General features: G+C 28.0%; 5 protein-coding genes across 5 annotated transcripts; 3 read left to right on the top strand and 2 right to left on the bottom strand.

Moving 5' to 3' along the window:
* Nucleotides 1-2,389: 2,389 nt before the first annotated feature.
* On the top strand, nt 2,390-3,352 carry OCT59_008384 (uncharacterized protein; the record flags this gene model as incomplete). Its single annotated transcript, XM_066142418.1, has 5 exons — nt 2,390-2,406; nt 2,533-2,702; nt 2,784-3,026; nt 3,104-3,196; nt 3,285-3,352. The coding sequence occupies 5 exons, from the start codon at nt 2,390-2,392 to the stop codon at nt 3,350-3,352; spliced, it is 591 nt and encodes a 196-aa protein (XP_065999302.1).
* Nucleotides 3,353-4,286: 934 nt separating this feature from the next.
* Nucleotides 4,287-5,809, top strand: OCT59_008383 (uncharacterized protein; the record flags this gene model as incomplete). Its single annotated transcript, XM_066142417.1, has 3 exons — nt 4,287-4,494; nt 4,698-5,358; nt 5,485-5,809. 3 exons carry the CDS (start codon nt 4,287-4,289, stop codon nt 5,807-5,809), a joined length of 1,194 nt encoding a protein of 397 aa, XP_065999301.1.
* Nucleotides 5,810-7,245: 1,436 nt separating this feature from the next.
* OCT59_008382 (uncharacterized protein) lies at nt 7,246-8,764 on the top strand (the record flags this gene model as incomplete). Its single annotated transcript, XM_066142416.1, has 3 exons — nt 7,246-7,502; nt 7,612-7,991; nt 8,145-8,764. 3 exons carry the CDS (start codon nt 7,246-7,248, stop codon nt 8,762-8,764), a joined length of 1,257 nt encoding a protein of 418 aa, XP_065999300.1.
* Nucleotides 8,765-12,477: 3,713 nt separating this feature from the next.
* On the bottom strand, nt 12,478-14,028 carry OCT59_008381 (uncharacterized protein; the record flags this gene model as incomplete). The annotated part of the gene is made up of 2 exons (XM_066142414.1): nt 12,478-13,716; nt 13,963-14,028. The coding sequence occupies 2 exons, from the start codon at nt 14,026-14,028 to the stop codon at nt 12,478-12,480; spliced, it is 1,305 nt and encodes a 434-aa protein (XP_065999299.1).
* A 6,471-nt stretch (nt 14,029-20,499) lies between these two features.
* Nucleotides 20,500-20,784, bottom strand: OCT59_008380 (uncharacterized protein; the record flags this gene model as incomplete). Its single annotated transcript, XM_025329335.2, has 1 exon — nt 20,500-20,784. One exon carries the CDS (start codon nt 20,782-20,784, stop codon nt 20,500-20,502), a length of 285 nt encoding a protein of 94 aa, XP_025172351.2.
* Between the last annotated feature and the right edge of the window lie 6,493 nt (nt 20,785-27,277).

Genomic DNA, 27,277 nt, shown 5'->3' with positions numbered 1-27,277 from the left:
ACGTTAAAACGTTAAATAAACAAACGATGAAAATATCACATGATTTTGGTTGTAATTATGCCAAAATGTTTACGGGAAAATCTCGGCCATCCTTAACCTGATCCACCGGTCCAAATGCTTATCCTGGGCCAGTCAAATTTGATTGGCTAATTTCAATCAATAAAATCAATAAAATCAATTTTTTTTTACTTAGCCACACGAGTTTATATACACACAATAATACATATTAAAAGTTTTTTACCACACATCTTTTACTTATAAAAATATTGTAAGTATTATAACTACAACTATTTAAACATATGAAAATATAAATATAAAGAGTAAAAATTAATTGTGTGAACTCGTTCTTTAATATTTTTTTCTAGTAACTATGAATACTTCCGAACCTGAACCACAACAATCTTCTGAATTAAAAATTTCGGATATATTTAAAAATCATGAAGAATTTGTAGCAAGAGCTCAAAATTGCGCGTCATATTGCAATTTTCAGATACGGTTGAGTAAAGTAGGTCGTGATAAAGAAAAAAATATTATAAGAAAAACAATCTTATGATCACGCGCAGGTGTTTCTGAAAGTAAAGAGGATAAAGTCAACTCAAGAGATCGTAAATCTCAAAGATGTAATTGTCCATTTTTTATCAGAGCTTTACTTGATAATAATAGTGGACTTTGGCACATTTTAGCCATGAATTTGGAACATAATCATGAAATGGTTGCTCCTGAACACAAAATGTTTCTTAGTAGTGAAAGAATAATTCCTCAAGAAATTAAAGATCGAATTATAGTTTATCATCAAGCAGGCTGTAATGTACCAACTATTCGTTCAATTCTTAAGCAAGAATATAAAGACTTAGAAACATGGATCTATAATGATATTTATAATTTCATATATCAGTTAAATGGTAAACAAGAACAACGCTTTTTTGAAGCAGAAGAATTTATAAATATCTTAAAACAACTTAAAAGAGAAATTGATGGATTTGAATACGAAGTTAGAGTTGATGTTAATACAAATGAATTACTTCAAGTAATTTGGATGTATCCTGATCAAAAGCGATATTATAGCAGATTTTTAGATGCTATTGTTTTTGATAACACATATAAAGTTAATAGGTTTAATATGCCATTTGGGATTTTTACTGGAATAAATAATTTCGGTCAAAGTGTATGCTTTGCTGGAACTTTAATGTGTCGAGAAACAATAGATAGTTTTGTATGGGTATTTAATACTTTTTTTAAGTTTGTTAATAATTATTCACCTAAAGTGATGCTTACTGACGAAGACAAAGCAATTTCTCAGGCGATAGAGATCACATTTGGACAAAATACTAAACATGTTTTATGTATATGGCATCTTTGGAAAAATGTCATCAAAAATATTGCTAATGTTCTAGGAACAAAATGGCGGGAGTTCACTAAATCATTTTACGATTGCATAAGAGAATATGAAGTTGATAATTTTATAATTAAGTGGCAGCAACTTAAAGAAAATTTTCCAGATTCAAAATCACATTTAGAAAGAATGGATAAAATAAAAGAGAAATGGGCGCCTTGCTTTATAAGAGATACATTTTTAGCAGATATGACAAGTACACAGCGTGGTGAATCTATGAATAATTTAATGAAAGGTTATATGGATGCTTCCCATTCATTATTGGATTTTTTAAAAGCATTTGAATCAGCATTAGAGCAGCGTGAAAATGATTTACAATTAGCTAAATACAAGCAAATTCATGAAAATGCTTTTAAAACATTAAGTCCACTTGAATATCAGGCCTCAGAAATATACGAGTTATTTATGTATTGAACTATTAGATTCAAGGTATGTTATATATTATAAATATCTTTTTTTATTGTAACAATGTACTAATACTATAAAATGCATGATTTTTTTAAAAAAAAATAGAACTGAAACGATGCAAACTTATCAAATTTACCGTTTTAATCATGAAACCAAAACTGGAAGAAAAGTGGTACATAATGGTGAAACAAATAATACACTACCTTCTCAGGAATTATCTGCCGACATATTATTCGTGTAGCAACACAACTTAATTTAAATAATCTTCCAGAATCATTATTTCATAATCAACCCTATAAAAAAAGAAAATTCGGAATCTGTCCTGAAAAGTATGGAAAATGTCCGGAAAATTTCCGTGCGTCCGGAAAACATTCGGAAACGGTCACGTTTTGGAACACTTTCCGGATGCACAAATTCCAGACATTTTCTTGACACTCCAGAATTTGTCCAGAATTTGTCCAGAATTGAGCGTCCGGAAAATGTTCCAAAACATGACCGTTTCCGAATGTTTTCCGGACGCACGGAAAATTTCCGGACATTTTCCATACTTTTCAGGGCAAATTCCGAATTTTCTTTTTTTATAGTGCAATGGAGAAAAGATCCAAGTAATCTTGTTTTAACGCAAAATTTTCATTTATTTTGTAATAATATTCAATCTCCAAATGACAAAATTATTGAATGTGTTGAAGATTATGAATATTTGTTATTAAAAGTCTTTCATGAAATAAAAGGATTGGTAAAAAAGTACCCGGAAATGGCACAGGAATTTTATACTACAAACAATATTTTATTACAAAATTAAATAGAATAAAAAGTGCAAATAATCAAAAAACTTGTAAAAGTACAACAAAAAATTTAATTAGAAATCCCCAGACTGCTACTAATAATTCAAAAAAAAGAGGTATTTGTAATTGTTTTTTTTTAAATTAATTTTTATTAATGTGATTATATTATTAATACTAGTTTTACTACGTTAAATTAGAAAAAAAAAGTAAAGTAATGAATGACTTATCAAATAAAAAACGGAAAACAAGATCCAATAATAGCAGTGGATTGTCATTACAAGAAAAAGAAAATATTCCCAAATATGATGATAAAAAAAATGATAATATTAACGCATCTAGTTCAATACATAGGGTATTTCAGAATTTACCACAAATATCAGTGACGGAATTAATGGATATGGAAATAGTGGAAATAGACAATGGTTTAAGCAAAAAAAAAGGTATAGTCTTATCACTATTTATTATATTTCAAATTTAAATATCAAAAAGGTATTAAAGATTAACTATACATTACTAGATAATGAATTATTTTGTCTTTTTTGCAATCAATCTTTGCCTAATCCTTTACCAAAAAAGTTGCTTGATTATTTGAAAATATTACAGAATAAAGGTATAAAAATAACATTTATTTATTATTATTTATCTTTATGATTATAAAAATTTTCTCAATTTATCGTTACATATTTGTTTGTTTTTAGATAAAATATTAGAAACTGATCGCGCAGAATTTTGTTTTATGCACTATGCAGAAACTGCAATTGTATAGTAATTATTTTGATGTAAATAATCTGTCAATAAAAAATTTTTTAATAGTAAGTGTAATTCTTGCACGAAATAAATACATTATAAAAAATTATGCATTTTTTAGTTGAAAATTTAATTTTATTCTGTCTGTATTTTGTATATAAAATTCAGTATGAAATTTATTAACTTGTGCTACAAAAATATAACAATTTTTGCCCAATCAAATTCGAGGTCCAGGATAAGGATGCTCGAAAATCTTACCACACCACCCTCGGTTACACAGTGACATTTAGCGTCACATTGTCACGTGATATCCGCGTTCGCATTTTTTATATTTATCTGAGGGACGCAAAAATATGAATCTTGACCCGTCACATGGATTAATCTTGACCCACTGCATGCACGTTGTCGATCACATATATTTTACAATACACCATGAATAGGATCGACAACGTGCATGCAGGTGGGTCAAGTTTCACGTACGTGACGGGTCAAGATTCATATATTTGCCTGAGGGACAGTTTTTTTTACTAGCCTGATCCTTATTTGTCACAACATCGGAAATCACACCAGGACCCAGAAATATATATATAGGGGTCAGGTGATGAAAAAATTTTTTTACTACGCATTTTTTCAGGGCCGGAATTATGATATGTCAGTCGGTTACTATAATAGGAAATAAAATTCTGACTGAAATTATCAAAAATTATCTAAAAAAGGAAAGATTTTCATGATTTTTTTAGTTCAAAATACGCAAACTCAAACCTGACCCTTTTATATATATTTCTGGGTCCTATCACACCCCAACAAATATTTTGTGTAACCGAGGGTGGTGTGGTAAGACTACCCATGTTAGAATACATTAGCTAATTACATGAACTCCATCGGTCCATCCACAAATTAGGGTTCATTTTCTCCATATTGTATTTTTTTTCTTTTCTCGTAGGAAATAAATAATGTCTAATAATAAATTATTACCAAAATTATTACAAAATTTAACCGAAATATTAAGTAATGAAAGTAATGAAGAATATTATGATATTACTATTGAAGTTGGTAATGACCCTTATATAAAAATATTTCGTGCTCATAGTATGGTTATTTTACATTATCGTTCTCCTTACTTGCGAAGAATTTTATCAACTAATAAAAAGAAAAATGATGGTACTTTAACACATATTAAATTACCAAATATTTCTCCTGAAATTTTTCAAAAATTTTGAGGTAAGAAAAAATTTTATAATGATAAAAATAGTTGACGTATTTTAATAATAATTAAATAAAATAATTTTTTTTTCTATAAATAATTGTTTTTTTTAGGTATATTTATGGTGGAAAACTTTCTTTAAATGAATATGATAATTCAGATATAATTCAAATCCTAATTGCCGCTAGTGAACTTAGTCTTCAAGAATTAATCCCATATTTACAATCCTTTTTGATCGAAAATAAAGCGAATTGGATGAAACAAAATTTTAATTTGATATATCAAACAAGCTTTGAAAATGATTCTTTTTATGAACTTCAAAAATATTGTACTGATTTAATGACAAAAGAGCCAATTAAGATATTTAACTCATTAAATTTCTCCTCAATTCCAGAAAAACTTTTAATCACAATAATTCAAAATGATAATCTTCAAATGAGTGAAATTCAAGTTTGGGAACATATTCTTAAATGGGGACATGCACAACATCCAGAACTTCCTTCTAATGTTACAAACTATTCGAAAGACGATTTTAACGCTTTAAAGATTACCTTACAACAATTCATTCCATTTATTAAATTCTACAATTTAACTTCTAAAGAATTTACAGATAAAGTATTACCTTATAAGAAAATTTTGCCAAAAGGATTATATAAAGATTTATTAAAATCATTTTTAAGTCTTTTAGAACCTAATAGTAAGCTGAACAATAATTTAAACCCTCATTTAACTAACTTAAAAACCATTGATTCAAAAATCACTACATCTCAACATACTGAATTGATCTCAAAATGGATCAATAGATTAGAAATTACTGACAAGTTAACTTCTTAATATAAATATAAATTATTATTTCGCGGATCCCGTGATGGACTTACACGAGATAAATTTTATGAAATTTGTGATGGTATATCTCGCACAGTAACAATTATTAAAGTAATAGATAGTAACGAAATTCTTGGAGGATATAATCCAATTAAATGGGAATCGGATTATGTGTGGGGTATTACCAAAGATAGTTTCATATTTTCTTTTAATAATGATAGAATTGAAGACCACATTTTAAGTCGTGTAATGAATGAAAATTGTGCTATTGTAAACGGAAGTATTCGCGGTCCATCATTTGGTGATGGAGACCTTATTATATTAGAATACGATTTATTTAGCGTATATTGTCGTTGTAAAAAAAGATCTTATAAAAAACAAATTAGAAAAGCTAATATTGTATTTACTATAGAAGAATGTGAAGTTTTTCAAATAATTGATCAGTAGTATGTTGCATTGATTTTTTAAATTTATTATTTCTATTTCAAAAAAGGAAAAAGTATAATCACTAACAAGTAAACATTATTGAAATTCATGATATAAATAAATCTATGCTCCAATTAAAGTATTAATTCTTTTTTTTCTCAACAAACGATAATAAATAGTCGTTTAAAAGAATAGAAATTTTCATCAGTATATAACAAGAAGAGGTTGTAAAAATTTCTTTGTCTAAAACACTATGAACTGAATGAGGTTTCCAAGCGAGTAAATACTGAATTATTAATGGATAGAATGTATGCCAATAAACCACTGAAAAGTCAGGGTCTCAGGGATTAAAATAGAAAAAACTTATTTATTTTTTTATTTTACTATAAAAAATTGTCATTTAAAGTTGGGTAAAATTATCAGTATATTTTTAAAAGCCAAAGAAATCTTCCAAAAAAAAAAAGATTTAATTTTAATTCATTATTTGGGAAATTCAAAAGCATAACATTAGTATTCCTTTTCATAAAGCTATTTACATGTGATATTAGTTAAACATTTTTAAATGTTTTGTATGATTTACTAAGTTTAAAAGAATCTACTAATGCCGTAGTTTGTTTTTTTTCAACTACCCCAGTGGCAATTTAGCGATCACGTGACCAATTTTATCGATCATTACCAAAAATTGTAAGCAGATTTAACGAAAAAATAAAAAAAATAAGAATAAAACACAATATAAACGCCATAAATTTTTTAAACTTACATGGTTTGTGTATTTTTGAACGCTCTACAAATTTACCTATACGATAAAAATACGCTTAAATATAAATTTTTGACTTTTTATATGATAATTCGTAAATAATTAATTTTACAAAATTCTGTATTCAAAACTACCTTTATTGCCTAAGTAAACTTGCAGACCAAGCAAATTTAGGTATAGTGTATGAATTTTAAAATTAGAAAATGTCTGTAGTAAGTTTTATTCAAAAAAAATAATAACAATAAATTTTTTCGTTAAATCTGCTTACCATTTTTGGGAATGATCGATAAAATTGGTCACGTGATCGCTAAATTTGTCGGTGCCACTGGGGTAGTTTTTTGCAACTAAATTTTCATGATTACTGCGCCATTTGATATGTAAATTTCAAAGAAGGAATTTATTTATTTTATTTTTTTGTTGAATTTTGTGCCTGACACAGAGTGAGTGTCACTAATCATCAGATTGAGACCAGGTTATATCTTATACAAATTTTATAGAATTATTATATCGATTTTTTTATAATTATAACTCAAACGTTCGAAACGTGATGAAAATATCACATGATTTTTGGCTGCAATTATTTAGTCACGTGCCAAATGTTTACGTTATACAGAATATATTTAGCTAATTATATAAGGTTGGTCCATCACAAATTAGGATTTATTTTCTCCACATTTTTTTTTTTCATAGAAAATAAATAATGTCTAATAATAAATTATTACCAAAATTATTGCAAAATTTAACCGAAATATTAAATGATGAAGAATATTATGATATTACTATTGAAGTTGGTAATGATCCTTATATAAAAATATTTCGTGCTCATATGGTTATTTTATATTATCGTTCTCCTTACTTGCGAAGAATTTTATCAACTAATAAAAAAAAAAATGATGGTACTTTAACACATATTAAATTACCAAATATTTCTCCTGAAATTTTTCAAATAATTTTGAGGTAAGAAAAAAAAATTTTATAATAACAATTGACGCTTTTTAATAATAGTAATTAAATAAAATAATTTTTAAAATTATTCTTTTTTTATAAATAATTATTTTTTTTTTAGGTATATTTATGGTGGAAACCTTTCTTTAAATGAATATGATAATTCAGATATAATTCAAATCCTAATGGCCGCTAGTGAACTTAGTCTTCAAGAATTAATCCCATATTTACAATCCTTTTTGATCGAAAATAAAGCGAATTGGAGTGAACAAAATTTTAATTTGATATATCAAACAAGCTTCGAAAATGATTCTTTCTCCGAACTTCAAAAATATTGTACTGATTTAATGACGAAAGAACCAGTTAAGATATTCGACTCATTGAATTTTTCTTCAATTCCAGAAAAACTTTTTCTTTCGATAATTCAAAATGATAATCTTCAAATGAGTGAAATTCAAATTTGGGAACATGTTCTTAAATGGGGACTTGCACAAAATCCAGGTCTTTCTGCTGATGTCACAAATTATTCAAAAGACGATTTTAACGTTTTAAAGGGTACTTTACAACAATTTATTCCATTTATTAAATTCTACTATTTAACTTCTAAAGAATTTACAGATAAAGTATTACCTTATAAGAAAATTCTGCCAAAAGATTTATATAAAAATTTATTAAAATCATTTTTAAGTCTTTTGGATCCCAATAGTAAGCTACTAAGCAATAATTTAAAACCTCATGTAACTAACTTAAAAACCGTTTATTCAAAAATCATTACATCTCAACATACCGAATTGATCTCAAAATGGATTGACAGATTAAAAATTACTGACTATAAGTTAACTTCTCCTTATGAATTTAAATTATTGTTTCGCGGATCCCGTGATGGACTTACACCACATAAATTTCACGAAATTTGTGATGGTATACCTCGCACGGTAACAATTATTAAAGTGAAAGATAGCAATGAAATTCTTGGAGGATATAATCCAATTAAATGGTATTCTAGTAATATATGGGGTTTTACTAAAGATAGTTTTATATTTTCTTTTAACAATGATAGAATAGAAGATTACATTTTAAGTCGTGTAACGAATAAAAGTTTTGCCATAAATAATGGAGATCCGTATGGTCCATCATTTGGAACTAGAGACCTTATTATATGGAAACTTGGTCATTGTTACTGTGAAAAAGGTTCTTATGAAAAACCAATTAGAAAAACTGAAAATAATTTTACTGTAGAAGAATGTGAAGTGTTCCAAATAGTTGAACAGTAGTAGTTTTCAAATTTATTATTTCTACTTAAAAAAGAAAAAAAAATTTTAATCATTAATAAATAAATTTGATATAATCACATATATTGATCTGGATGGGTAGCACTTAGTAATATAGCTTTTTTTGAATTTACAAAATAAAATATAAATAAAGTGACTAGGCGATCTGCTTCAATCAGCAGTATTAATGCCTTTTTTTCCTCAACAAACAAAAGTAAATACTTGTGTAAAAGAATAAGCTAGTAAAACAAGGATAGGTTGTAAAGATATAGAAGAGCAATAAATAATAAGAACATCTTCACCAAAACGAACACTCAGACGAATAAATCTACTTATACTATCAAATTTACTGAGTCGTCAATGAATAGAATGTATCTGTATAAATCACTAGAAAGTTAGAGGTTAATTTATTTATTAGCCTTTGAAATTTATTTATATATCATAAAAAATTGACACTAATAATTTAGTAAAATAGTCAAAGAAATAAAAAAGATTTTATAAAACTCAACTTTTAAATTACGAATGATTAATATTTGGGAACTCAAAGACATTATTATTATTTCAATATATAATTTTATACGTTTAAATTGAAATAATTTACCGATGTCAGATTTTTTTTTTTTGTAATTACTGCGCTATTTGATGAAAAATTTCGAAAAAAATAGTACTATTAGGGTAAAATTTGTGCCCTATAAACGAAATATGTTAAATTCGTTTTATATCTGTGTTCATGTGTAAAAAAGTCTAAAAAAGCCCCATTTTGTCTGTACCATTTTGTCCGTTATTGCAAAAAACAAAATTAAACAAAATGGTGCTTTTTTAGACATTTATTACATATGAGCACAAATTTAACTTAGTTCGTTTTATAGGAGTGAGATTAATAATTTTGTGCATGTTAAATAACGAGTTAGATTAGAAGATGATTTTCCTTATATCCAAATTACTATTTCAGTTTATCTTGAGCTTAGTGAATAAAGCGGAATATGATAGTAATATGGTGACGGCATTAGCGCAATTCTTTTGTTCATCTTATAATATTAATGGAGTAATGAATATGGGGCAATATAAAAAGTTTTTTCTATCCAGCGATCATGCGTATAATATTAATCACGATTAATGTGTCACAGGATTTACTGCTTATCTATCAAGATATGTCTCAGTCCTTTGGACGATCACGCAGAGATGCGCATAAATTACTAGTGTATATATTGCCGGATTCGAGTGACGAATACCAACTGAGGTATAACCCAGAGTGTTATTATTATTCCTACTAGTTAATCAGAAATGTAAAGCTTCTTAAGACGGAGATAAGATGTAAACTATCGAATTAAATAAATATTTTTATTATGATATTGTAGTGAATAAAATACTGATTTGATCGAAACCCAAGTTTAGTTGATGTTGTATATTCTATATTACCAAAGGAAACCTTTTACTGATGTGAATTGTGTTGTCTAATGGACCTCTTAACATTTGTGAAATGCAAGAAATAATAGATAATACTAGTATGTAATAGTATTGTTTGTTATTGATAATAAAATCCATTCGCAGAAATAGCATTATATCACAACATTTTATTAATACATAGTTCGAGACGTAGCCATGATACATTGGGTGTTCCATGTTTCATATAATAAATATTAGACGCTCATTTAAAGCGGATAATTGGATTATTGGAATTTCTGCCAAATTGCAATATATGCAGAATTTATAAATATAATTACAGTGTTACTAATTTTTTTTAGAAAAATATTTATCAAATAATCTGCATTATCTTGTAAAGATTTAAGCTATGTAACGGTTGATTCGTTCTTTCCATTAAATTATCTGAAAACTTTTAAAATTTGACAACTCATGTTATATTAACATTTGAGCAATACAATTGATTTAAATAAATAAATTATAACCTTAGTTAGAAATATGAAATGAGCGATTTTTGCGTAAATTCTAAAGAAAAATTATTGTTTTCGAAATGTTAATGACTTTTTTTTAAAATAAAAACTATCTAGTATTTTACGAAAGAGACAGATATTTAGAGTACTTCCACGAAATTTGAAATGAAATTGTTAAGAAGAGTCTAGAGTTATAAAAGTTTGAAAAAGAATCATTTTTTAATAGGAAACTTCTTATAACTGAAAGCGAATTATAATTTATTTTAGAAAATCTCTAATAGTAAATTTTTATATGATACCATACATAATTTTAGGAAATACCTTATGAAAAAATCAAATTAAGGATAGAAATTTTATCATATATCACTGGGGTGTTCCATCAATTAAGTAAATCAAAATTATCTTCTGAATATTATTTTTAATTGAAATAGATTGCGAATTTAAATCATCAAGTATAATGTTGAAGTTAATAACAAAACAGTTAAAAATAAGTAATATAACCATCATGATAATAAACAATACATCCGAAGAAATACCATATTTCTGTATATCAAGAATATACTTCGTATGAGATACAAGACAGAAAATATATATTTACTAGCAATAAGCGTTTTCAGTGAACCCAATTCTTCAAGAATTTGTTTCTTTGATTCCGTTAATTTCTCGTCTAGATTAGGGATGCCAATGGTCAGTTCGGTTCAGTTTCGGTTTTAAAACTGCAGTTTTCAACCAAAATTGACCTGACCGCAAAACTGACTGATAAAACTGACTGATAAAACTGGACTATAAAACTGGTTGCAAAACTAAATAAAATAATGTTATGAAAGGACTAATTATAATTTCATTGAAATAATGCCGATTTTGTGATTTTTCAGAAACAAAAAATCACGTGATCAATGCATATAAAAATTGAAGTTTTGCCAATAATTTCTAAAATTTTAATGTATTCTTGATGAAAAAGCTTAATTTTACAATAGATAACGCTGAAAAGGTTTTATATTCTATTACATAACCTTATCCCCAGAGTTGCTTGATCAAATTATTTGAAGCTCATATCAATTCCCACAAATCTATCAATCCATCCTTTTACCTTTTGTATATGATTTATTATTAGATATATGTATATAATAACATCTGGAGATATCGTTGTTCGTTATTCAAAGACCCAGGATTGGATACAGATACCGCATCGTCACGAAATAACAACAATTCCTTCATCTAACATCGGTTACATTAATCCCTATATGGATGTCAGACTTCGCTACAATTAAGAAGGTAGGTTATCGCCACCTCTTCGAATTTTTTTCACAATAGTTGTTGGTTTAATTTCTTAACATTTTCCATTAGATAATTTGATAATCTTCCTTTTATTGACATTTAGTTACCACTTCCCTTATAAATTCTTTTTTTAGTTTAATAGCATCTCGGTACTAGTTTATTTGTGTTCCTATTTTTATTATCGTATCATCTATCGGGTCGCGTAAACTTTGTAGATTACTCATAATCAATTCCTGTATGTACCATTCTTCTTGTCAACAAAATAAAATAAAATAATCCGGACACGCATGTCCGCAGTTGATCGATCATATACGCCTTAATAAGGATCAAAAACACCTGCATGAGAAAAATAGAAAAATTCTTTTTTAGTTTGCAAATTACATAATAAATTACCAGCATGAATATGATAGAATTATTATAATAATACATGATATTAATTTAACCCAACTATACATTATTATAATATACATGATATTAATTGCTATACATTATTATAATAATACATGATACTAATCAGTAAAATCTAACAAACAATAATATCAATCATTACTCCAACGAATTATCAGTATATCTGACCCTTTTAGCTTGAGGAGTGAACTCCGTAAAACTTTTTGGACGTGATTTGACAGCTCTCTTAGGAAGACGTGGTAAAGCTGACATTAGCTTTCCATTGCGTATAGTATTTGTTTTCCTATTAAGCAGTGCTTTAAGTGCAATTCCATCTTGACTTACATCTGTCCTCAAATATGCCACTAAATTCAATGCATTTGCAACATCAACCTCTTGATTACCAGTATGAAGTTTGAAAGTGATGTTGTTTTCTTCATAAGCATAAATCAACGTTCCCTTTTCCTCATCATAGATTGCTCTCATTAAACCCAGATGAATAGTTGTCCCATTTATCAAGCCAATATGAAGACGAGTTGAATTTACTTCATCTTCCGATAGATAGAATGCAGCTGTGAGAATGCGATTATATTCGAATGCAGCTTCTGCTGTCACGACTACTTCGTCCTTATGGACTGAAAATCCATCAGTCTCAGACTCAACTATAAAAAAGGGAAACTGTTGATCGATACTGTTAAAGATAACAGCAGCAAAATCGGATCTAGCTGACCCGTTCTCGCCGTTACCTGGGATTTGGTGATGATATTCCCAATTTACATCGATATCATCATCTGAATAAATAAGGAATGTATCAGAAAAGATTTTGGCCCATAACTGTGATTTTATATGATTTTCTGAGGGTTTACTCCCTGGGCCTCGACATGGTGTTGGTGAATAGAGAAGGACTGAAATAATTGTTGTTAATGTTGTTGCTATATCAATAATGCAACAGTTTTCCTTCGTACGAAATCCACATAACGTTGCTATCCATTTTTTGAAACCACAGTTTGTATTGTCCACAACTTCCTTGGAAATCAAACTACGCATAATTAAAACCGCGTGATGAATCCGTTTATTTTGGTTTTCCATAAGGACAAATTCTAATAAAGACATGTTAATGGCCGGTCTAGGTAAGCTGATAACAAATTCGAAGTTATTGAACAGAGAATGGTCCACAACAGACCACTTAAGCATATGAGATAAGTGTCGGGCTCGTTGTGATTCTTGTTCTACATGATGACTCCGCATTTCTTCAAGAACTTTTCTATATGGCAAAAGTAATGTGCCAATATGTGGCTCAAATGTTAATTCTTCAACAGTTGAGTTAGGTTCCTTCTCATTCTCAATTTCGCGTGATTGTTCATCATATGAAGGCGGAATTTCGAGGGTTCTCTCATTCTGTATGGTAAAAAAAAGATTAGCAAACAATTTGCTAAGTCAGCAGGAGACAGCACAAGTCACAACGAGCATATGCTAGGCTGTGGCTCGCTTCCCACCTCGGCCAAAATTGGCCTCAACTCGACCATCAGTCGCGGAGTACAGCTCCCACAATGTGCACGCTGCAGCGATGTAAAGGCCAGACACTCTTCTTCCCCGTGCCAGCAGCGCAGGGTGTAGTACAAAATGTTATAAAACAGAATGTACATGTCGTGGCGTACATAAGGCTGAACGCTCTTCCTCCCCATACCAGCAGCACGGGGCGTAGCACATTTTCAGCAAGAGACAGGACAAGTCACAACGAGCATATGCTAGGCTGTGGCTTGCTTCCCACCTCGGTCAAAATTGCCTCAACTCGACCATCAGTCGCGGGGTACAGCTCCCACAAAAGAACAAAATGTGCACGCTGCAGCGATGTAAAGGCCAGACACTCTTCTTCCCCATGCCAGCAGCGCAGGGTGTAGTACAAAATGTTATAAAACAGAATGTACATGTCGTGGCGTACATAAGGCTGAACGCTCTTCTTCCCCATACCAGCAGCACGGGGCGTAGCACATTTGCTAATTCATGAAAATACTGACCTTTAAGTTATTTTGCAGAAATAACGCTTTTTGACTTGCCCTCGTATTGGGCTTTAATTTCTTAATTAATATGTTCAGTTCTGCGCCTAAAGCGTTATGTGACTCGCTTCTTGAGGAATTGGGTATTTTTTCAATGAAAAATTTATCCCATGTTTCCGTATTCCCCCATTTGGTATAGTGTTTTTCCCAAAAATCTGATATACGGGTACACGTTAGAGTATTTAGAATTTGATATTGTAAAGAACAATAAATACTTACCCCGATATCGTACTTCTTTCAGAACTTCTTCAGGTAAGCTTCCTGTTGGCATGTTATGTTATGTTTTTAAAGAAAATAATGTCAAACGATATTAAAAAAAGTAAAAAATCAAACAGAAAACAAGAGAACTGTGCGCGTTTGAAAAAATAATAAAAAATTTGATTCTGAATTTATTGATTATTTGCGTAATACGTAATATTCATTTGTAAGACTCATTTGCCCTTATTTGATGGTTATGGCTTATTGATTATTTGGTTTTATTGGTTATTTAAGTGATTTATTGATTTAATTTTGATATTCCGCTCCATATTTTTTTACTATATATCACATGTTTTCCTTCTGAGATTAGACTACATAATAGTCTATAATATTCCCATAAATAAAATTAGTTTTATCAGTTAATTGAAGTATAGATATATAGTATTGTTTTAATAATTTTTTTTATATTATACATTTAACATAATAATAATTTACTTACAAAAAGTATAATATAATATATGGGGAGTACATATAAATTACGATATAATTCTTTCATTATAAAAGAATTAAATTTTTTTTCATATATCCTAATTAATTTCGGTATGTCAGCCAAATGTTTTGCTTTGATCAATTGAGCTGCTCATTCCTAAATTGTAGTCAAATTTTATAGAAAATTTGCTTAACTTATAATAATGTAAAAATTCGTTAACTCTGATTTTTCATTTTTAATTAGAAAATACCATGAAATTTATTATAAAAGTATCGTTTTTGGATATAATCATTTTTTTTGATACTTTAATTATCAATTTAATTACAAAACATATTTGCATATTTTTATAAAATAACTCATGTTTATTTTAATAAAGTAAATTTCAAGTTAAATTCTATTTTGTCCTATACAACTTTTCCAAATACAATAAAGAATAAACTAAAAAGGTTACTAATAAATATCCCCACCATTTACAACTGGGTAGCAAATTTTACATGTATTGATTTATCCGTTCCCAGGAGATTTTGCGGTAAAAATTAACTATTAGTTATTTCCTATCTTTTTATCATCGTGGCTCCAACGATCAATGATATCTATGGCTTTGATCATCAAAAACAACTGATCGTTTGGTATATATATCTTTAATATTAGTCCAGAAATTTTGCTTTTAATAAATTGATTTTAAGATACGAAATTTAATGTTTGGAAAGCAAAAGACAAAAGTATTTGAGCTATCTGTTAAATAAACTGTCATCCTTTAGGGGATTCGAATCACGTGACTTAGAACGTGAGAAATTTTCTTTTAATACTAATTCATATTAAGATGTAAATTATTTTACAGTTTCAATTAGCGGAAATATCTATTATAAAGTATTGTAATGGAAAAATAGTTAATTTTAAATTGAAAACTGATGGTAAACATTATTATGGTAATAAACTGGTTTAAGATTATGGCTTTACTTGATTAGTTTACTTTCTGTTGCAACAATTCATTATTATTATTATCCGATCTTTTGTTTAAATTTAAAAATTTATTATTAGATATTTAATAATTAACATACTTAGTATTTAGTAATTGCATTATTTTTTTATTTTTTTTTATTCTAATAAAAAAAATCATCTTAATTTCTTTTGTTGCATCTTCTTTTCGGTTGAAAAAAAACAATTTTATATGTTTGGGATATCTGTATCTAATCCACAATAAAAATTTTCACAAAAAATTTTCATTATGCTATAACTTCCTTTATTAACTCTATACATTATTAGAACTGATATTAAAGTCAACAAAAGCAATCTCAAAACTTTTTGTAAATCTTGTATAGAAGAGTTGAGAGAGAAAGAAAAAAATCGATAATCCAAAAATTTATTGGGTAAAATATAATAACGAACAAGAGAATACAAATTATTATGAATTTCATTATTATCTTTTTTTCTATTATTTTCTATTTCTTTTCTTTGTTTTTCTTTTATAATTTTTTTTTATATTCATTCTTTTATTCAGACAATGAAAATTTAAAATAATTACCAAGATTATAAAATATTCTAGGTTTAAAAATTCTTGATGCTTTCATATTTTATCCTAATTTTTATATTATTAAATTACCAATTATTTTTTCACTCTTTTTTTCAGCATTTCTATATACTATCTTTATTGTTAAATCCTATTTTATTTATTCATCCTTTTTTTCAAAAAAGTTAGTAAAAGAAATCATACTAATTTAATTGAGATTCAGTCCGAAAAAAAATAAACCATAGTTATTACCCAAGAAATTATTCTGATGATTATATGGTATCTCTAAGGTCGCATTTATAATTTCTAATTGACGTTTTTAATCTCAATATTATTATTATATTAATACTCACTAATCATCGAAATATAGCCACAAATTTCCTAGCCTAACCTATTATCTAACAATCCGTTCAACCTAATCGTTATATTTGCATGGTTTACTTTATTGACCTTTTTTAAATAGTCTTAACATTTTTCGTTAATTGAAAATTTACCCACGAATAAAAATTAGCTAATAATAAATAACGAATCTTATACTCGTATCGCAATTCCTTGGGTTTTTAATTGCTGGAATCATTTTTCCATATATTCCATATATACATTTTCTCATAAAATTTGATGATACAATAAGATGAATATCTAAAAATAGAATCTTCAATTTCCAAAATGAAGAAAATAAGAACAACGAACACTGCAATCACGTGGGCATTATGTTTAGACTACCCACATAAATAACCGTTTACAATTGTGTTACCACATCGTGCGCAAAAGCAATTATTCATATGAATACTATGAATAAATTTATACTGTAATACATACAATACGTACAGGTAACAACATAAGATGACTCATGTAAATAGGTTGTGGCTTTTAATTGATTATGTATTACTTAAACATGACGAGTCAGGAATTGGCCGTAATCTCGGAACATCAATTTTAATTTCGGAATTTTGACCAATCAAATTTAATTTTCCATCCCTAATTGGAGTTCCTTAACTTACGTATCATGTGTACGATATTAACGTACGCACTGGCTGGAGTTAAGTTTAACGCTATCACGTGCAAGTGCATGTCGTTACGGTCTCAAAATTATCAGACTACTTTTTGCTCGTAAAAAGGAGATCGATTAATCATAAAAATTTACATCGCATCAATAAAGTATCTACACTAAATACATGACTAATAACTTAGTTAGCCTAAACTAATCCAAAATTTTTGATTAGTACATAAAAAAAAAACCTATAACTCTTATCAGTGTAAATACTATAACTTATTTATACCCAATATAATAATATTATAAATTCCTTTTACTATAAAACCAATCACGAGAACCTAGCAGCGACACCAACTTGTCTCTTATTTTAATTATATTAATTTATACCAAGATAAAAAAAAAATATAAACTAGTTCCCAACTTACGCGCCAAAGACTATGGTAAGTCGAACTAATGATTATCAAAGGGTAAGAATGACAGAGAAGTAAATTTTCAATGTCAATCAATTTGAAATATTTCACACTCTTCTACATTAAACTCTTTTTCAGTTTTTCTAATCGATTTTTTATATGAGGATTTTTTGCAATAATTAATATTGAATATGTTCCATATCATAAAATCACTTTCACCAAATGATGGACCATATAAAGAACCATTATATATAGCATATTTTTCATTCACTACACGGCTTAAAATATAATTTTCAATTCTATCATTGGTAAAAGAAAATATAAAACTATCTTTAGTTGTTCTATAGTAAACATTAGGTCCCCATTCAATTGGATTATAACCTCCAAGAATTTCGGTACTATCTTCCACTTTAATAATTGTAACTGTACGAGATTTATTATCACAAATGTCGTGAAATTTTTCTGGTGTATGTCCATCACGGGATGCGCGAAATAATAATTTGAATTCATATGATGAAGTTAACTTATCTGTAATTTCTAATCTATTGACCCACTTTAGGATTAACTCAGCATGTTGAGATGTAATAATTTTTGAATCAACAGTTTTTAATCCAATTTCTTTAGTTATTTGAGATTTTGATTTGTCGATTGGCTTACTATCAGGATTTAAAAGAGTTAAAAAAGCTTTTAATAAATCCGTACATAATTCTTCAGGTAAAATTTCTTTATAAGGAAATACTTTGTCAACAAATTCTTTAGAAGTTAAATTGTAAAAATTAATAAAAGGAATACATTGTTGTAAGGTATTCTTTAAAGTATTAAAATCATCTTTTGAAAAATTTGTGATATCAGAAGGAAGTTCAGGATTTTGAGCAAGTCCCCATTTAAGTACGTTTTCCCAAATTTGAATTTCGCTTATTTGAAGATTATCATTTTGAATAATTGAAATCAAAAGTTTTTCTGGAATTGAAGAGAAATTTAATGATTTGAATATCTTAATTGGCTCTTTAGATATTAAATTAATACAATATTTTTGAAGTTCTGAAAATGAATCATTTTCAAAACTTGTTTGATAAACGAAATTAAAATTATTTTCCATCCAGTTTTCTTTGTTTTCGATCAAAAAAAATTGTAAATATAAAACTAATTCCTGAAGACTAAGTTCATTAGCGGCAACTAGGACCTTAATTATATCCGAATTATCATAATCATTTAAAGAAAGTTTTCCACCATAAATATACCTAAAAAAAATATATATATGCATTATTAATAAAATCAATAAAAAAGTATAACCTGAATATCATTTGTTTTACCTTAAAATTATTTGAAAAATTTCAGGTGAAATATTTGATAATTTGATATGTGCCAAAGTACCATCATTTTTCTTTTTATTAGTTGACAAAATTCTTCGCAAGTAAGAAGAGCGATAATGTAAAATAACCATGTGAGCACGGAAGACTTTTACGTAAGGGTCATTACCAACTTCAATAGTAATATCATAATATTCTTCATCATTTAATATTTCAAGTAAATTTTGTGATAATTTTGGTAAAAGTTTATTATCCTCCATGTTTTATAACTTCGGCGGCGTTAAAGGAAAGAAAAAAAATCCAAATTTGTTAAATGTTCGGCCTTATATGTGATGATTTGTATTTGTACGACATTATTTTACACCACATATACTATAATTATCTAGCATGCAATATGATCGGCGTTGATCGTTAACAATCATAACGTCAAAACACTGCTAATTTTCCTGTAAAATTATTAATTATCAAGAGAACAACCTGTTTTAAACAGTGTGAATTTTCGAAATCAGTTTTTTTGCAATTACAGTAATAACAAAACTTTAAGATAGATTATTTATCATTCACGTAAAAATTTGATTAAGGGTAGAAAAATAAATCTAAAGAAGAACAATATAATTATATTAGAGAAGAATTCATAGAAATTCTTAAATCCAACATTAAAAAAAATCCTTAAAATAAAATTTTTAAAATATAGTTTGTCGAATTAATTATTCGTCGGTAACGATCATTCTTGATTAAATTCAGGAAACAACAAGGATTGGGATGAAAGATAAAAGGAAGAATAATTTTGAATTTGATTATTTATTTCTTGACGGATTTAATTAGAAAGTTGTAATGATGGCTTTTTGGGCCAATGGATAATTGAATTATTGGACTTTGATAAGTCCAAATCCAAATTTTATTGGATAAATTGTCACTTTTATACTATTACTAGTTTTTCTTAATTATCATATATATAACAAATTTAATTTGAAGATTTAGAAGAATCAAAATAATCAGCTAATTATTTTTTATTTACAAAAATTATTAAGCTTGAAATTAAATTGTTGGATTAATAATATTAATGAATTGACTCAAAAGTACTGGGACTATAAGAATCGGACTTAGAATGGACTACGAAAGAATTTGATCACCCAAGATTAAATTCGACCCCTGCTTTATCGTCCCATGATTAACGTGACTAAATTATACTAAACTAAATGTCTAACCTATCTATTTATCGTTGGAAACATTTTTTTTTTTACGTGAAATCACGTGACTTAGGCGTGTGGAGCCACCGAGTACAATATCCGTCTTATCAATATTTGCATCTTTCAACACTTGTTCAACGAGCTTTAATGTTTTACGGAAGAGATCATTAAGTTCTTCAAATTTCGGAAAAATATTTACCATCATGAAATGATTTAATTTCGATACGAGTTGACATTTGAGAAGATAATGTTCGCTTAATTTACCCATAGCTTTTAAATCTTGTGAAACATCTACCTTATTTTTCATTTTATAAAGTTTAACGGAGTGGTCAATAACTCGGTTGTCGAAGTCCCCAAATGTGTATCGCCGGCAGCTCAAAAATACAATCATAATCTTCGATTAACAAGAGAGAAACATCAAAGACACCACCACCAAGATCATAGACAAGAATATGACGCTCCCCTTCGGAATTATCAAGACCATATGCAATTGCAGCCGCTGTAGGTTCATCTACAATGCGGAAGACATTAAGTCTAGAAATTTATGCCAGCATCTTTTGTGACTTATTTTTGAGCGTCATTGAAGTAAGCTGGGACTGTAACCACTGCACGTGTAACATTTTTGCCTAAATATAATTCGGCAATTTCTTTCATTTTACCAAGAATCATAGCCGAAATTTCTTCAGGAGTAAATTTTCTTCTTCACCTTTTACAGTGATTTGAATAATAGGTTTGTCATTACCTTGTATGAAAAGTGCTTAATATCTTGTTGAACTTCTTTATTGTTAAAACGACGACCAATTAGTCGCTTAGAATCAAAAATGGTGTTCTTAAAGTTATTTTAATATTGATTCTTTGCCGCATCGTCAATTAAACGTTCATCATAACATAAGAAGGCGTGATACGGTTACCCTGGTCATTGGTCAATATCTTCAACTCTTCCGTTTACGTATACTCCAACACAAGAATAAGTTGTTCATAAATCTATACCGATAACTGACGATATAATAGAACTTATAAGTTTCAAAAGAACAATATTCAGCAATTAATTTAAAACTGTTCCAATGTCAGATTTCTCATCATAAATTACCATCGCTATTACAATCGGAATAAATATTACAATAAGAATAGTTATTAACTGTGAACATAACACTACAATAAATTTAAAGAAAGTAGCTTTCTTCATTTTTAAAATGTTCAAGAATTATCGATAAACCGGACAATACGACAAAAAAATTGAAAATTTGAGATAAAAGTATTTTAAATAAAGAACTTTATATAGTGTTTTCTCAAAATACGAAATCAAAATAAATGTTGGCGGTTGGTAATTAAAATTTATGTAACTAGTTCCTTTCCTTTTTGGATAATGCCAGGCGGCATTACGTAATTCCGGCCCTGAAGAGACGCGTATAGTAAACGAGTTCCGTCTTTCTGTTCAAACGTTTATATCTGTAAAATTATTAATCATATAAAACAGAAATAGTCAATCTAATCAAATATGACTTTGTGCAAAAATTAAAAATGACTGTTCCCATAATACTGGCATCATCCCCTTTCACACCATTTTCCTCGTTTCTTGTAGACCGAAATTTTTTCTGAAATTTTTAAAAAATTTTTTGTTTTTCAAATTGAAGATTTTTTTTTCAAACTAAAAAAAAAATTTATTTTAGTTTTTTTTTTAAATTGATTATAATTGGTTTTCATTTTATTTTTCAGTTTATTTAAGTTTTTTTTTTATTACTTATGAATTATTAATTATTAACACTAATAAAAAAAGACTAAGTTACTAATTCGTATTATTGTTGTTTTTATTTATTTGGTTGTTCCCAACTTCTGTATTTTCAGATAATAAACTTTCTTACATTAAATTTATTGTTAATATTGATTATATTGATCATGCGATCATGCATATTTGTAATTTCTAAACAGTCCAGGTTTGACTATCCGCTTTATTTAAGGCAAAAAATGATGGTTGTAGATTAACCGATATAGAAATTTACTATTGTTTGAACTATTTTTTTTTAACGTATTTACTTTTTTTTAAAAAAAAAACTTACTACGTGACGCTCGTCAGAGTCATATGATAACTAATTTCTGAGTTAGTAAAGAAATCAGAGTTAGTAAAGATGACTTATGTATCAAACAAAGTATTAGTCATGGTTGATAACAATATTTATTCACAATAGAATATAAATATTTTGTCATTGTACATTATCACGTGATAATAAAATATAAAAGGGGACACCTTCCTATCAAAAAAGCCACCACCTAATAAAAAAAACTCTTCACAAAAAAAACTCTAACAGACAGGAAAGGTTGTTTCCGAGTTCTAAACCCTCCTAACAAAAAAAAAGATGGCGCTAACTCCTAATTCAAATTTTATGATCACTTTCAGTGCTCTTGAAGAAATTAAACAAATAATTTTTGTAATTATCGAGAACCATTTTATAAATTTTGTATTATCCTCCTCAAAATAAATAATGACACTGAATTTTATCTCTTCTTTTCTGGCTTCAAAATAATCTCAGGTTTACTGGCTCAAAACACTTAAGGAATACATATTGGATGTTAAAACCTACTGTTTAACAAATGTTACTGTTTACTGGAATATTTAAAGAGGTGGGTAAAGAGTATTCTATCACCCACTGGCCATAATCCTTGACTGCACACCGCGAAAGCAACGTGCGAAGGTTTATGAGGGCTGACCGAACGGCTTTAAAGGGTTGCAAATAGATGACTGGGGCCCATCGTACGAGAACCCACCCTAAGGTTATATCTTTAAAAGTGGAGCCTTGGTTAAGGTACCTGAATATAAGTCATCAGGTTTAAATTCACCGTCTTGAAGATATAGTAGTTGGTCTGACAAGTGCTCTGGAGCCACTCTTGCAAAGGATCTGATGGTCATAATAGAGAATATAGATGGTGGTGAAGGATACCATAATATATATAGTCACTCCTGAAACGTATGCTTATCCCTAAGGTTGTTGGGTTATGGTGTACAACCACTTGTCAAAATGGTCACTGTTTACAATACAATTTTGATATTCACTATTATAGCCTGAAGTGAATGAGCTAGAATTAATATAAGCTTTCAATGTTAATTTAGGGACCTGCAGAATGGCATGAGCGGAAAGAAATGCAACAAAGAGAATTCCGCTTTAAGAAATTAAATCGGTTCTTATTGTTTCAAAAGAGAACGTTCATGGAAGTTCTATGCTGAGGCCTGGTTACAACTAAAACTGTCACAGTATGCATCCATGGAGATTTTATATCATTGAGCGGAGCCGGTCTAATGTAAGTTTCATTTAAAACAATTAAAAGAGTGTTTTATTTTGCAGTGAATTTTTGCGAAAGTTAAATGTGGCGGCGAGGATTCTCATAAGTTCTCAACATGTAATTATCATACTAATGCTATTGCCATACTTTTTTCGTAAATTATGCATCAATTTTCTATAAAAATAATGTGAAGTATTGTTAATACTATACTCAAATGCCTTCTTTCAGGAAATTTTGAAGTTGTGGCGCGTGAACAATCTAAAAAAAGATCGTATAAAGAAAGTCAACTCTACAATAGAGCAATCGAAGTCACGTGATTACACGTAAAAATTTTTCCAATGACAAATTTTAGGCAGGTACGGTTCGTTAACGTTAATTGATTTTTGTACCTCTCAGATTTTGAATAATAAATAACTTTAAAATCAACCATGATAAACGATTCAATTACTGGTATATAAATAATTATTAATCACGTTAATTACGTTACAATATTACGGCTGTAAGAGATCACCATTTAGAAAATAATAAATGTGATACACATACTTATCTTTTTCTCTTTTCATTTATTACATTATCATACTCAAAAATATTTTCAGAAGATTTGTCCAAATTAACATGTGAATCATAAGTATTTTTCAGAATGATTTTCAACTTTACATACAGTACATGTATTTTAGTTAATAGATTATGATATCATTTAGCAATTCCATTATTATACCATTTTCAATTCCTATCTGGAACTATAATTTTATTGAAATTACTTATAAATAAATATAATTAAAAAAATTTGTGTGTAACTGTAACGTTTAGATCACCTATATAAATAAATTTTAATTGTGCAACCTGGTTAGTTTATTACGTGTATTTAACAAAAAAGTGAGATTTATATGCCGATCATATAATTCCGGCTAGCGTGTAATATGCTCAGATAATTAGGCGCAGCTTTGACTAATGAGCATTAATTATAGCAATTATTATATATGACATTATAATACTTTACTAGTTTAATTCAGAGTGACAATGCGTGTATCTACAATCTGTTAAGACTGAATAATTTTATATCCATTTCATTTTGTTTTAAATCACCTTTAAAACTATGTAAGTAAAATCTTGATAAAACTAACTTTACATTCATGCATTTTAGTTGATATCATTTAGCGATTCTAAGATGCATAATAAATTATACAAAATATTGTATATCCATTATGATTTTTTTTATAATTAATTAGTATTAACTAGACGATCAAAATTATTATGGGAAATTCCATTTTCAATTCCTACCTGGAATTCATATGTCTGTAAATATCTTTAAAGTTTTATTATTGTGTCAAACTGGGTAAATTATGGAGCAATGATTCCGATATTGCCTACAATTCATGCTGACTAATTGTGTAACATATTTTAATAATTAAGCACAGATTTTGTTAAGGATTAATTATGTACAGTGAAACATGTAAAAATTTGGTTTAATAAATTTGCGTAACATAATTTTGTTTTGTTTTGGATTAATGTCCTATGTTATAGCACTCTGCTGTTTAAATGTACACATTCTAGTATGCTTAAGCCGATGAGAATGTTATATCTTTCTCCGTTTTAAAATAAATTGATAAAAATTATCATTTTTACATTGTAAGTACAGCCACGTTGTAATTGGGAAAGTGACTTATTGTGCAACAATACAAATCTTATATCAGGATGGATTTTATCATTATTTTGCAATTTTTTTACGGTCATGATTTTTTCGGTATTTTAATTTGATTGATAATTTTGATTAATTTAAATACAATCTTTTTTTTTGATAAATAAAAAAAATTACCATTTTATTCTATTTTTTTTTTATTTGTAGAATGGTTGCTCCACAATCCAGATGTAAATTACTGTATATTATACAGGAATTGAGCATAGAAGTCTTTGTAGATAATCATCTTTATACAACAAAATTCCTTGAGAATAAAACCGCTGATATTAATTCAATTCAAAGAATTTACCATCATTTGAATATCAAGTGAGTAATTTTGTATCATATTTTTGGATTAAGTAATTGGGATGTGTAAATAGCTCGTGGATGAGTTACTATTTGGTAATTTTTAATGAATGAAAGATTTGCTTTTCTAGTACTTTCCTCTGCTTTCTTGAATTACATTCCAATTTCTTCATTTTCTATTATGAAAAAATTCCTATTAAAACTTACTTATGAATAATAAAAAATAATGTTTAAATTAATTTATGAAGAAATTTTCTATTATAAATGATTTTTGTATCTCATTTAAGAATTTATTGCTAATATTTTGTGAATTATGTAAACATTTTAATGAATTATGTTTATTGGTAATATACAGTAACTTGTCCATGAAATACAGTCATAGAGAACCCCTTGGTCAGGAGTAACATTATATGGTCATGCAACTTTTGTTGTGTAGTTTTTGCATATTAACACAGTAACAGTACTGTATCTGTCCTAGTGATTCCGACTTAACTGATGGCCTTTAAGAGAATTATAATTACAGAAAAAACAAACATTGTTGCAAATGTTTTAGCTTGTTAAATCACTAAGCAGTAGGCTCCTTTTCTAATGATAATTTTAACAATACAAAAAATTTTGTGGAGATTGCCACCACTGAAAAGTCTAATTTTTATTACAAGGAGACTTTTCATTAAAAAATTTCTACACTCCGTTATTATTCTATAATGAAAAAAATGTTGGAATGTACTGTTATCTATTATGTACAAAAGTTAATTTTAACTTTAAACATAGATTTTATCAACTATCATTTAAACTTTATACAGCTTTAATAATTGTAACAACTGGCTAAAAACAATTTAAGATAAGTCAGTATCACTAATCTGTTCATTATACCGATGTTTTATTGGATAATGACCAATTTTATTGGTTTTTTTCATAAACAGTAAATCAATTTTTGGACTTTAATAATCTATAGGCTTCCCAAAAGCTAGACCAAGCTTGCCTACTTCTTTAATAGACTAAAAGAAAAGGAAAAACGCACAAGTTTCACCTTATAGCAAGCCTAGTATAGCTAAACCTATTGCAGGTAAGAAGAAATAACTGACTACTACCGCTTCACCAAAAGCTATTGCTTTTTGTAATGACTGAACCCGAAGAATACTAATACTTTTTTTTTTTAAAAAAAAAAAATTACCCTCCAAACAAGCAAAATATTATTATTGCTTTTTTTTATAGTACTTCAAAAATTGGTCCGACCTGAATAATTCTAAACAATATTCTAACCTACCTAAATACTAAAGTCATTAAGTTAATATCAATATATTCCTGCTGAAATTATTTACATATACCTTGCAATTTGCAAAAATAAAACTTTCAAGGCCTTTCTACCCTTTAAACTCCACACAGCAATCACTTATAAATAATAACGCCATATTTTTATAATTTTTAGTATCATGGCTAAAAGTTAATATCATTTATAAAAAAACATTTTTTGTCTTGAAGAAATTCCTTCATCCCAATATTCTTGCCATCCTCAATATTTCTGTTAAGCTCGAAATAG

Source organism: Rhizophagus irregularis, chromosome 16, assembly GCF_026210795.1.
Source record: "Rhizophagus irregularis chromosome 16, complete sequence".
Classification (NCBI taxonomy): domain Eukaryota; kingdom Fungi; phylum Glomeromycota; class Glomeromycetes; order Glomerales; family Glomeraceae; genus Rhizophagus; species Rhizophagus irregularis.
This window is presented reverse-complemented; position numbering and strand designations above follow the sequence as displayed.